The sequence below is a fragment of the Ailuropoda melanoleuca genome, chromosome 13 (genome assembly GCF_002007445.2).
Source record: "Ailuropoda melanoleuca isolate Jingjing chromosome 13, ASM200744v2, whole genome shotgun sequence".
NCBI classification, from domain to species: domain Eukaryota; kingdom Metazoa; phylum Chordata; class Mammalia; order Carnivora; family Ursidae; genus Ailuropoda; species Ailuropoda melanoleuca.
The window spans coordinates 41,855,186-41,868,309 of NC_048230.1; the positions used below are offsets into that span (position 1 = coordinate 41,855,186).

General features: G+C 48.1%; 1 protein-coding gene across 3 annotated transcripts in view; it reads left to right on the forward strand.

Annotated features, from left to right (window-relative positions):
• The window catches only part of TNRC6C (trinucleotide repeat containing adaptor 6C), a 100,948-nt gene that overhangs the window by 40,242 nt on the left and 47,582 nt on the right, over nucleotides 1-13,124 (forward strand). For all 3 annotated transcript variants that reach the window (XM_002918374.4, XM_019798753.2, XM_034640975.1), the window contains one exon: nucleotides 4,973-7,570. In XM_002918374.4, the coding sequence (XP_002918420.2) occupies nucleotides 4,973-7,570 (2,598 nt within the window). The remainder of the gene's footprint in view (nucleotides 1-4,972; nucleotides 7,571-13,124) is intronic.

Genomic DNA, 13,124 nt, shown 5'->3' on the forward strand with positions numbered 1-13,124 from the left:
TTAAAACTGAATATGCCAGATATGTGCCTTAGTGCTTTCGCGTATGATTCTCCTGTTACCGTGGAGTGTACGGCAGCTCTAGAAATCATCGGGTTTGGGGCTGAGGACCTTAGGGATTATATAGTCGGTCCTCATCTTTGTGGAGTGGAGAAGGGACATGGTGTTTTCAGATAGCAAGCGCCTTTAGCTGGCCCTCAGCTTTGGTCCTATACATACATTCTTTGGTTTGTCCAGGAAACCGGGACTGGTTGCCTGCTGTGTAGCAGGCACGATGGCTGTAAAGCTGTGCTCCAGGACTCACCTTCAGAATCAGACTCATTCGGTGGCCAGGCTGGCATTTTAATCACACCGAGTCTCCTTGCACGCATGAGGTTCGCACATTTCTTACAATACGGGTTTGACCGCATCTCTTCGTTCCGTCCCTATGTCTTAGTAGCACCGGATGCTTAGCTCGAGTACCTTTTGGGATTCCCTTTATGTCACTTCATTTGATATCACAATTAAGCATTTAATTTTTTTCAATTTTTTTTGAAATAGAAGAATATATTTTTAAAATAGAAGAAAGTATACAAAAAATAATGTATACACAATGCAGATGTAATGTGATCTTTTGCCGTATTTGCTTCAGATCTCTATTTTAAAAAGGTTATGGATGTTGCTCAGTCGCATTTTCGTCTCCCCGGAAAGGAATCACAGTCCTCACATTTCCGTGTGAAAAGACATCTTGCAGTGTTCAAGTGCATTTCTTGATTACTGATGAGATCAGTTATTATTTCACGTGTTAGCAGCTGTCGAGGGCCTCTTCTCTGGATTGCCTCTTCCTGTCGTTTTCCTGCCTTTGTTGGGTTGTTGGTCTTTTTCTTACTGAGTTTTAGGGATTCTTTATTCTGTTCTCTCTTCTTCCTGTCTGTGGCTTGTTTTTTTTAGCTTCCTTTAAATGATATCTGCTATTACACAGTTTTTTAATATTAACAGAGTCAAATACATCAACTCTTTAGGAAGAGAAGTACCCCAGGTCATAGAGATGGCCTCTTGTTTTCCTTACTGAGCTTTAAAAAGTTTTGCTTTTTGTAACTTGGTCTATTATCCACCTAGTGCTGACTTCTCTGTATGATAGGAGGCAGGGATCTTATTTTTTCCATATGACTAGCCATGTGTCCCAACAGCATTTATTAGCTGGTCCTTCCTTTCTCCACTGGCTTGTGATGCTGTTCTTCTTATCCAAGGATGCAAACATGTTTTTCAAACCTGATGCATAACTGAGTGTGAGTCTGGCAGATTGGGGGCTGAGCGGCAGACAAAAGGCATTCCATACAAACCCTCAAGACCATTAAGAGAGAGCTGATTCTTTTGCACTATGACCTATTATGGAATAGAAAAAATAATATTACGTATTCAAAACATACTCCAGGTATTGGAAGGAATGCATTGGTAAGCCAGGTTGGTTACCTCCTGCCATCCGGGTATAGCTTGCAGTGAGTACTGTCCTGGTCCTGGTATATCCTGTCCCTGAGGGAAACGAGACTGTTGGGAGAATGAACTATGGGAGATTTGCTGATAATAAGCAATAATCTGTTTTTGTTTTTTTTTTTTAACTTGGTCTTATTTTTTGCATTAAATGATGAGTGGCTCATTTTTCTCTTTAAATTAGTTATTACAAAAGCCAGTTTTTGTAGCACATGCAAAACCAGTGGGGGAAATTGCCATAAACCAGAGTTGCAGAACCAGCCCCTAGTATTTGGCAATAAAAAATTTAGCTTCATAGTAATTTAGGCCCTTAAGTTTTCTGTTGCCTGGCTTTGTTTTTCCTTTGTAGTTTTACCGGGAATTACCTACTTCAGATTCACCTAGAGCATAATTAATGTGTTTTAATGCTGTACTTTTCATCCCTGTGACTTACTTCATTCAGACCTCTTAATCCCCTTCACTGATTTCATCTGTCCCCTAACCCCTCTCCCCTCTGGCAGCCACCAGTTTATCCTCTGTGTTTATGAGTCTGTTACTGTCTTTGTTGTTGGTTGGTTGCTTGTTCATTTGCTTTATAGGTTCCATATGTAAGTGGAATCATGTTATCTGTCTTTGAAATCTGTCTCTGATTCATTTAGCTAANCTCCCTCCCTCCCTCCCGCCTTCCTTTCTTTTTAAAGATTTTATTTATTTCAGAGAGTGAGAGGGAAAGAGAACACGAGCAGGGGGAGGGGCAGAGGGAGAAGCAGACTTCCCCACTTAAGCAGGGAGTCCGATGTTAGGTTCAATCCCAGCATCCTGGGATCGTGACCTGAGCCGAAGGCAGATGCTAAACCGACTGAGCCACCCAGGTGCCCCAAGATCTCAATCCTTTCTTAATGGCTGAGTAATAAATATTCCATTATGTATGTGTGTGTATATATACCACATCTTTATCCATTCATCTGTTGATGGACACTTGGAGGCTTACATATTTTAGCTATCATGAATAATGCTGTAGTAAACATAGGGGTTCATCTGCCTTTTTGAATTAGTGTTTTTGTTTTCGTAGGGTAAATACCCAGAAGTGGAATTATTGGATTATGTGGTACTTCTGTTTTTAGTTTTTTGAGGAATCTCCGTACTGTTTTCCAGAGTGGCTGCACCAGTTTGCATTCTGACCCAACCGTGTATGCGGATTCCCTTTTCTCCACATTCTCAACATTTGTTGCTTCTTGTCTTCTTGATGGGTGTGAGGTGGTGTCTCACTGTGGTTTTGACTCGCATTCCCTGATGATGAGTGATGTTGAGCACCCTCTCCTGTATCTGTTGGCCGTCTGTGTATCTTCTTTGGAAAATGTCTGTTCAAGTCCTCTGCCCGTGTTTTTTTCAAAGATTTTACCTAATTTATTTGAGAGAGAGTGAAAGTGAGAGAGGGCGGGCACACGTGTGGTGGGAGGGGCAGAGGGAGAGGAAGAGAAAATCTCAAGCCGACTCCACGCTGAACATGCGCCTGACCCAGGGCTTGGATCTCACAACTCTGAGATCATGACCTGAGCTGAAACCACGAGTTGACAATCAATTGAGCCACCGAAGCACCCCTCCTCTGCCCATTTTTAATCAGATTATTTGGGTTTCTTGGTGTTGAGCTTACCAGTTCTGCATATATTTTGAATATTAACCCCTTGTCAGATGCATCATTTGCAAATATTTTCTCTCATTCAGTAGCTTGCCTTTTCGTCTCATTGGTAGTTTCTTTTGCTGCCCACCAAGAGCAAAATTCTGAATTCATTCCGTCTCTTTTAAATCAGACAGTAAAAATCATTTTTTTAAAAGATTTTATTTATTTATTTATTCGACAGAGACAGCCAGCGAGAGAGGGAACACAAGCAGGGGGAGTGGGAGAGGAAGAAGCAGGCTCATAGCGGAGGAGCCTGATGTGGGGCTCTATCCCGTAACGCCGGGATCATGCCCTGAGCCGAAGGCAGACGCTTAACCGCTGTGCCACCCAGGCGCCCCCATTTTTTTTTTTAAAGGCTGAAGTTGTCTTTAGGATGTTCTTTATAACGAATAGTGATCATTCTTTACACACTTCCCCTGTTTTTCTTTGAGCTCCATTAAACTTAAAGAGGTTTTCTGAGGAAACCCACTTTTACTTCCTGGAAGTAAATTTTTCTCATTAAAAATTTGAAGAAAACATGGGGCACCTGGGTGGCTCAGTTGGTTAAGCAACTGCTTTCGGCTCAGGTAATAATCCCAAGGTCCTGGGATCGAGCCCCGCGTCGGGCTCCCTGCTCAGCGGGGAGCCTGCTTCCTCCCTCTCCCTCTGCCTGCAGCTCCCCCTGCTTGTGCCCTCTCTCTCTCTCTGTCAAATAAATAAATAAATAAATAAATAAATAAATAAATAAAATCTTTAAAAATTTTTTTGAAAAACATAATGAAGAAAAGATTCGAAAAGAGAAGAAATATTTTATTGCAGATATCTGTACATTATACTGTTTGAGGAAGCCATCAAGGATGTCTAAGCTGTGTGAGTTTCTTGTATGCATTGGTTAAATTAATTTCTTTATATTACTTTTACTTAGTTTTGAGTGATCCATACTTCAGATAGAGTCTGCTGGGAAATTCATTGGAGTATAAGTTGGATTGCAATGTTAGAAATAGTCAAATAACTAGAAATCCTAGGAAATAAAATGCAGATGGCAAATACTGGATTCTTTAAAAGGATCCTAAGGGGGAAACGAAGTGAATGCTAGAATGGAAGATAGGGCATCACGTTATTCTGGGGTCTCCAGTGCAAAGACTGTTTCAAGGAGATGGAGAGCAAGGGGAGAAAGCCCTCAGAGAGCTCTTATTTGTGTTTAATAATGGCAAACCGTAATTGCTGGTGGTGACAGATAAGTAATATAAAGGTAATGAACTGTTTCTAACCCTCCGTACTCTTCCTAACATAAGATGAGAGCATTTTCTAATGCCTCTTTCCTCCTTCTGTCTCTCACCCCCAAAATATTGGCTCTGCTATATGGTTCTGCACTGTATTTACAGTTGTTTTCTACTAAATGAGCCGTGTGGCCTCTGTATTGTACTGTCCCTCCAGTTGGAGGTCTTGAGGAGAACTACAGACTGTATTCGAGAACCCACGTGAACGTGTCATCGCCACAGTCCGAGTGTGTTCACGTGTGGCATGGTAGCATAAATGTCCCACCTGCTACGACCCAGTTACGCAGCTTCCTTTCCTGCAGATGCTTCTAGAGACACTCCTGTGCTCCTGTGCACTGTGAGTCTCCTCGGGAGGGAGACTGGTATGGGGTAGTGGTAAGGGTTAATATCATTTTAGAAACATGAGATCTTTTTTAAACGGGAACTTACCATGAAGACAGGTAACTTTTTTCTTAAGTCATTTTTTAGCATTTGTCATTCAACATTGAAACTGGAAATAAGGAGCTTCCCCCAAAGCCTAGTTCACAGTGGATTCATTGACACATGGGAGGAAGATCTAATCCTGAATGTGTTTGGTGTTTTTCAGATCTCAGTCACGGTGGATTGGCAGATCACTATGAAAGTTCCCACTGGGGACAGCAGCCCACGTACAGAGGTGAAGCCAGCAGCAGCTGGGATAAAGTGATAATAGACAGGACTGACAAGGAGGCGTGGCCTTCCATCACAGGAGCAGAGACTGAATCTGCCTCAGAATGTACTACAGACACTGACTCTGCCTCCAACTGTGGCTCAGAGAACAGTAGCATGGCTACAGGGAGTGCCCAGGGCACCTTCACTGGACATACCAAGAAGACAAATGGCAATAATGGCACCAACGGTGCACTCGTCCAAAGCCCTTCTAATCAGAGTGCCCTTGGAGCAGGGGGCGCCAACGGTAATGGAAATGGAGCCAGAGTGTGGGGCGTAGCCACAGGCTCCAGCTCCGGCCCAGCTCACTGCTCTCTCAGTGGTGGGGATGGGAAAATGGACAACATGATCGGAGATGGGAGAAGTCAGAATTGCTGGGGTGCTTCCAACTCCAACGCCGGCATTAATCTTAACCTTAACCCTAATGCCAACCCAGCTGCCTGGCCTGTACTTGGACATGAAGGAACTGTGGCGACAGGCAACCCTTCCAGTATTTGTAGTCCGGTCAGTGCCATAGGTCAAAATACGGGCAACCAGAACGGGAACCCAACAGGCACTTTAGGTGCTTGGGGAAACTTGCTGCCGCAAGAGAGCACAGAACCACAAACGTCCACTTCTCAGAATGTGTCTTTCAGCGTACAACCTCAGAACCTTAACACTGATGGACCAAATAACACTAACCCCATGAACTCTTCACCAAACCCTGTCAATGCAATGCAGACAAACGGACTGCCAAACTGGGGCATGGCTGTTGGTATGGGGGCCATCATCCCGCCCCACCTGCAAGGCCTTCCTGGTGCTAACGGATCATCCGTTTCTCAAGTCAGTGGGAGCGGTGGCGAAGGAATCAGCAGTTCTGTGTGGGGACTGTCCCCAGGTAACCCTGCCACAGGAAGTAGCAATTCTGGGTTCAATCAGGGGAATGGAGACACTGTGAACTCAGCATTGAGTGCTAAACAAAATGGATCCAGCAGTGCTGTGCAGAAGGAAGGAAGTGGAGGAAACGCCTGGGACTCTGGTCCTCCTGCTGGTCCTGGACTCCTCGCCTGGGGACGGGGCAGTGGCAACAACAGCAACGTTAGTCATATCCATTCGGGGGCTTGGGGCCACCCCAGCCGGAGCACCTCTAACGGTGTGAATGGGGAGTGGGGCAAGCCCCCAAACCAGCATTCCAACAGTGACATCAATGGGAAAGGATCAACAGGGTGGGACAGTCCGAGTGTTAGCAGCCAGAATCCTGCCATACAGCCTGGCAGTGAACACATAAACTCTTGGGCCAAAGCTGCATCTTCTGGAACGACAGCAAGTGAAGGAAGTAGTGATGGTTCCGGCAGTCACAATGAAGGAAGCTCTGGGAGGGAAGGAGCAGAAGGCCGAAGGCGAGATAAAGGGATGATAGACCAAGGGCACATCCAGTTGCCAAGGAACGATCTTGACCCAAGAGTTCTGTCTAATACTGGTTGGGGACAGACTCCAGTAAAGCAAAACACTGCCTGGGAATTTGAAGAGTCCCCTAGGTCTGAGAGAAAAAATGACAATGGGACAGAGGCCTGGGGCTGTGCCGCTACTCAGCCTTCAAACTCAGGGGGGAAGAGTGATGGGTCCATCGCGAACAGTACAAATACCTCTTCAGTGTCCGGGTGGGCCAGCGCACCGCCGGCTGCTGGGCCAGCAAACACAGGCTGGGGAGACAGCAGCAACAAAGCGCCAAATGGCCCAGGGGTTTGGGGGGACTCGATAAGCTCTACTGCTGTTAATAATGCTGCTGCCGCCGCCAAGAGTGGCCACGCTTGGAGTGGGGCCGTAAATCAGGAGGACAAGCCGCCCACCTGGGGGGAGCCCCAGAAACCCAAATCTCAGAACTGGGGAGACGGACAAAAACCTAATCCAGCCTGGAGTGCAGGAGGGGGAGATTGGGCAGATTCGTCTTCTGTCCTCGGACACTTGGGGGATGGGAAAAAAAATGGCTCCGGATGGGATGCTGACAGTAATCGGTCAGGGTCTGGTTGGAATGATACTACCAGGTCTGGGACCAGTGGCTGGGGTAATGGCACAAATGCAAAGGTGAATCCAGGGACAAACTGGGGAGAGTCTTTGAAACCTGGCCCCCAACAGAACTGGGCGGGCAAACCCCAAGACAACAATGTGAGTAACTGGGGAGGAGCCGCTTCCGTTAAACAGACAGGAACTGGGTGGATCGGGGGACCAGTCCCTGTCAAACAAAAGGACAGCAGTGAGGCCACGGGCTGGGAGGAACCTTCTCCACCATCCATTCGACGCAAAATGGAAATTGATGATGGTACCTCAGCTTGGGGTGACCCAAGCAACTACAACAATAAAACTGTAAACATGTGGGATAGAAACAACCCAGGCGTGCAGAGCAGTACCACGGCCGCCGCCACCACCACCACGACGAGCAGCAGCACGGACATGGTCGAGACGCCACCGCCGCACCAGGCCAGCACCCAGCTGAGTCGGTCGCCGCTGCTCGGTCCAGGTAGGGAGGGCACTTGAGGTAACTTTAGAAGTTAAAAAAACTATTTATTCTCATTACATGTGTATACACACTCCGATGCTCTTTTCATATCGCCAAGAACATTCATTTAAGTGCCCCTCGCTTGTGGCGTTTTACTTAAATATTCTCCCAAGAGAATAAAGAAATGATAGCTCTGATAGCTTTCTACCCAGGAAAGAAAGATTTTCGGCACTTTCAGTGTTAAGGAGAGTAGAGAAGAAATAGATCCTCTTCAGGAAAGATTAGGGACCGTTGCGTTAACTGGCGTTTATTTCACAAAAGTCTTCATTTCCTTTATGGGATGAGCCAGTGGTCCTCAAGCCCGGCCTCGGTTAGAAGTGCTTGGGAGCTTGGGGGTAGGGGACCAGTTGCCGAGATCTCTGGGGTCATCGGCCTGCGGGGTAGCCCATGCACGGGTAGCTTCAGAGCTCCACGGGCGTTCCTGATGTGTGGTTGGCGCTGAAACGAAATTGTTCATGTAGTGTGAGTGGCATTATACAATACAAGTCGTGTTGTGATTCCGGCTGGAAGAAAAATTCTAAAATTAGACTAAAACTTGGGTTTTGAGTTCCTGCTTTGTGCAAGGCACTCTGCTGGACACTGTGGCAGAAAAAAGTCTTCCCAGACCAGACCAGAATCTTCCCACAGGGGTCATGAATCGTGACGAAATACACACGCCGCGCGCCCTACCTGGGCTGTGTGACAGGAGCTGCCAGCAGCCCCACTTCTAACGAGGATATCCGCTCTTGGCGTGTGGTCTCGCTGTGCTCCAGGCGCGGAGGCGGCCTGAGCGGTGAGAACTGGGCTCACCAAATCTCAGAGCCCCCGGGTGCAGAAGGACCAGAAGGAGAATCCAGTCCAAGTCAGGGCATCACACTTAGGGCCTTCCTCCCGCACTGCATTGTCCCCACACAGATAGAGGTCTCTGCGTCAAAGCCCACACCCAGTGCCAGGGAGGCCACCTCCCGCCCAGCACCATTCTTTTCTGGCTACTCTGGCTGTTGTGTCTGCTTATGCTGAGCCTCTGTCAGCATCAGCCTCTCACCTGTTTCTGGAAGTGCTTGTGTCATGTTGTCCTCTGGGACTCGAGCAGCACTGAGCTGCTTGTCCCATATTGCAGAATTTCGGACAACGGCACGCCGTCATCCTGTCCCGTCTACCCATTCTCCAGGAAATGCTCCTGGCTCCTTACTGCTGTTCCTATCGTCCTGGTTTTAAATCCTTTTTGTTGTCATCTGGAAAAGCTGTAGCTTGTGAGGGCCTCTGTTCCCAGAACTAATGTCACTGGTTTGCAAGTATGGTTTTAACAAGTGCAGAATTAGTTGAGACTGTAACTTCCCTCACTCCTAAAAACCCTACTCCTGGTGATGAACCCTAAGTTTCACTTAGCCCTTTTGAGCCACATCACACTATTTGTCCTAAATTCAGTTTAGAGTCTGAAGTGTTTTTTTTCCATTAAGACAACTGTGCAGCCCTTCATCGTTCAGGACTGTTCGCGTGCGCTAGTCGCCAGTCCAAGTGTAGAACTCGGACCCTGGTCAAGGTTTGGATTCCAGTCCCCCAGCCTGTTGGGATCTTTCTGTACCCTGATTCTGTAATCAGCATGTTAGTTACTCCTTCCAGCTTTCTACCATCCCTAAATTTTCATAAACATGCCATAAAGACAAGACTAAGGATAGAGTCCTTTTTCCATGGTCACTCATTCAGTCACCTTATATATGGAACCCAATTTGCATCCAAAATCTGACCTACAAGGGAGTCTGGCAAGTGATGTGTGTTAGCCTTGAGCCTCTGTAATACATACAGGAAGGCTCGTAGAAGACAGTGGAATGGATGCTGAGTGCTTGTTGCCTCTGTCTATGGGCCGAGATGTGGGTTAAAAAAAAGATCTTCTAACCATCAGACATCATTCGAACAGGTATGAATAACGAACCATTGGTGCAGCCCCACTCCCTGGTACCAGAGCTCTGTCGGAAACCCACTGGAGCCTACTGACTTCCATTCCCCCGGCTCCTACCTCCCAACCTCCTCAATCCCAGGATTTCTGATCACCCAGCAGAGCCCCATAGTTGGTAAGGTTTAGTAAGTAATTACAGGGCTCTTTTTTTTTTTTTTTTAAGATTTTTTATTTGACAGAGACACAGCGAGAGAGGGAACACAAGCAGGGGGAGTGGGAGAGGGAGAAGCAGGCTTCCCGCTGAGAAGGGAGCCCGATGTAGGGCTCAATCCCAGAACGCTGGGGTCATGACCTGAGCCAAAGGCAGACGCTTAACGACTGAGCCACCCAGGCGCCCCACTACAGGGCTCTTGTACCCACCTACATTAATGCTTCTAGAGGTGGTACCTTCATCCTTTTATTTGGCATACACTCATTCGAAATAAATCATTGAATACTATTGTGTGCCGGGCATAGCACACAGAGGCTCAAGATATAACAGCGTGGAGGACAGGAGCTCTGCCCTCTTTAAGCCTCCATGTGGACAGAAAGACAAGTACCTGAACAAAAAGAAGTTCAGAGAGGGATCAGTGGTTGGCGTAAGTGTTAGGGTAACTGGAAGGCCTTGCGGAGAGAAGCTAGAGATCAAGCAAGGCCTTTTAGGCCTTTGAAAGAGCTGGGTTGGATCCAGAGGACTGAGAAGCCTGTGGGAAGTTCTCTTGGTTTTGGTTTGTTGTTGTTTTTTCCTAAGATTGATTGATTATTTGAGAGAGAGCATGTGCGAGCAGTGAGGGGAAAGGCAAAGGGAGAGGGAGAGAGAGTCTTATGCAGGCTCCGCACAGAGCCTGACACAGGGCTCGATCTCACAACCCTGAGATCATGACCTGAGCTGAAACCACGTCAGACGCTCAACCGACTGAGCCACACAGGTGCCCCCCAGTGAGAAGTTTTAAACAGAGATGAACAATCAGACTGACTTGTAGAATCATCCCAGCCATAAAGTTAAGAATGGGTCAGTGGGAAGCAAAGCTGGAGAGGAGGATCCAGGCTCGGCCAATGTCTTGATGGTGATGGTGGCCCTGGATTGGGACAGTGTCGGGCCATGGAGACAGAGGTGGCATCCAGGCTTGGAAACTGGGTGTGGAAGCAAAGAAAGGTGAGCAGAGAGGTTTCAGAGCTGGGGAGAGTGGGCCCAGGAGCAGGTGGCTCACTGACTCCCGCAGGAGCACAGCAGGGGGCACCTGTCCCATGGAGGTGGAGCAGAGGTGGATGGAGAAGCCAGCCCCAGCCAGAGCTGGGGGAGTGACAGGAAGTAGAGGGCGGGGTCAGGGGTGGAGACTTTGCTTAAGACAGTAGAGTTTGGAGCCTGTTTAAAGACTGCTAGGGGGGCACCTGGGTGGCTCAGTCGGTTGAGCGTCTGACTCTTGGATTCAGCTCAGGCCGTGAATCTCAGGGTCGTGAGATCAAGCCCTGCATCAGGCTCCCTGCCCAATGTGAAGTCTGCTTGGGATTCTTTCTGCCATCCCCCCCACTTCCCTCTGTGCGCACTTGCTCTTTCTCTCTCTCTCTAAGTAAATAAATAAAATCTTTAAAAAAAAGAAAAAAAGACTGCTAGAAAGGAGCCAATAGAGAGGGAGAATGGATGCAAAGGGAGGGGATCCCTGCATCTAGCCGGGAGGAGTGCTTCCCCCAATTTGTAAAGGAGGCCAGGGTGTCTATGGCCGGAGGATGACAGGCACCTGCTGGGGTTCTTTTTCTCCAAAAGAGAAAGACTGGTCAAGGACACCAGTCTCGAGTACAGACGGGGAGGGTAGGAGCAGAGGTGCAAGCAGAGGTGAAGTTTGCATTAGCCCACGTGCGAAATAGAGCAGAGGGCTCACCAGGGGCCCTCGAAAGGCTGCTGGACAGTGTTCAGGATCCAGATGTCACCGTTGCATAGGAGATGAACATTCAGTTATCCAGTGTGTGTTTATTAGGACCCACTATGTGCCAAGCAGCCTTCTGGTTTGGGGGACAACAGGGAACAGAGGAGGCAGAACTCCTGTCCTGGTAGGGGGCAGTCCAGCAAGGGGGGCCAGGGCTTCGTGGGTTAGCAAGTATGTATCAGCGTGTCGGTGGTGAGGGTGCTGTGGAGAAGGAAGCCAGGCGGGGACGTCGGGGGCAGAGATGGTCATCCTGTGTAGGGCAGCCTGAGCATGCGAGTAGCTGTCTGGTCTTCCCTGTGAGCACTGAGCGGCTAGAGCAAAAGGAGGGCTATCCTCCCTTCCGAGTTCAGTACAAATACCACTGCCCTCCAAAGCCTCCCCTGGTCTACCTGCTGGACGTGCCCCCCCCACCCAGCCTCCTTAGATTCCTTGGCAGTGAAGTCACTTTTACCTCTCTGAGACACCATGTTGGGAATCCCTTATGGAGCTCAAGACTATTATAGCCTCTGCATACACTTCTCTGTCCCTAAACCAAAGGTCAGAAACCTGATGGTCTATGGACTGCACCACATCCCACAGATGGGCCTTATTGGCCCACACTTGTCATGTGAATCAACATTTTTAATGAAAATCTTTTCTATAAAATTCTAGATTCCTGGCTTCTTTTGGAAACCGGGAAGGTGTGACACATGGGCTTCGGATGGCAGCAGTCAGCTGGAGTGGCTGACTTTAAGTGAGGCCTGTGCTGTCTGGTTTGCCGCACTCCCCATCCCCCCGGTGTGACTCACCCCTGAGACTCAGAGCAGCAGCCACGGGGCATCGGGCTTGCGTTCTTGTGCTTGGCCCATGGGCCTGTATGTGTTACCTGGCTGGCTCCCCAGGGTATTGGGATTTGTGACTCCCATTTTTCTACTAATACATGACTAACATTTCTAAACCCTTGAGAATTTTATAAGGTGCTTATGAGAATGATGGGAAGCGAGAAGGAAGAAAGGTAATTGATGCCAAAAGTGGAGGGATATGGACACTGAGACGTGGCACCGTCTGGTGGGAGGAATGGCAACGTAGAGCTTAGTGGCCTGATGAGCATTACAGTAAAGCTGTGCCCAAAGCACTCTGAGGAGAATCAATGGTTAAAAGTAGCTGTCACGTCCCACCTACCCAAGACTGTCTTCTGGAAATCCTCACACCCAGTGCTATCCCTCACAGGTCACGGTTTGAGCCCCTCGTGCTGCTCGTAGGCTTCTGGAAGAGTTCCAGCTGAAACGTGCGCTGGGGTCTGGGGATGAATGTGGCCCGACGGTGCTTGGTGACCACACGCAGTGTATCTTCACACATGCTCTCGTGTAATCCTTACGCTTACACAGGTCAAGTGGCTCACGGAGGGTGCACACGTGGTGAGGTCACAGATGTGTGGTGCACACCTTGCCCGCTGCCATCTCTGCCATCTTACAGCTGTGACACCCACAGAGACTGGAGCCCCGGCACGCTAGTCATTTCTTCCTTCTTTGATAGGTTACTCTTCGAATCCACTCTTACCTATTTTTAGTGGACAAAGAATATGAGCTTTATCCTGGATAAAGGCATTCTTGTTTAGTTAGAAGGGCCAAAATCATTCCCTTTTATATGAAAAATATTTATAGATGATTTTTTAACAAATTACACATCTTATCAC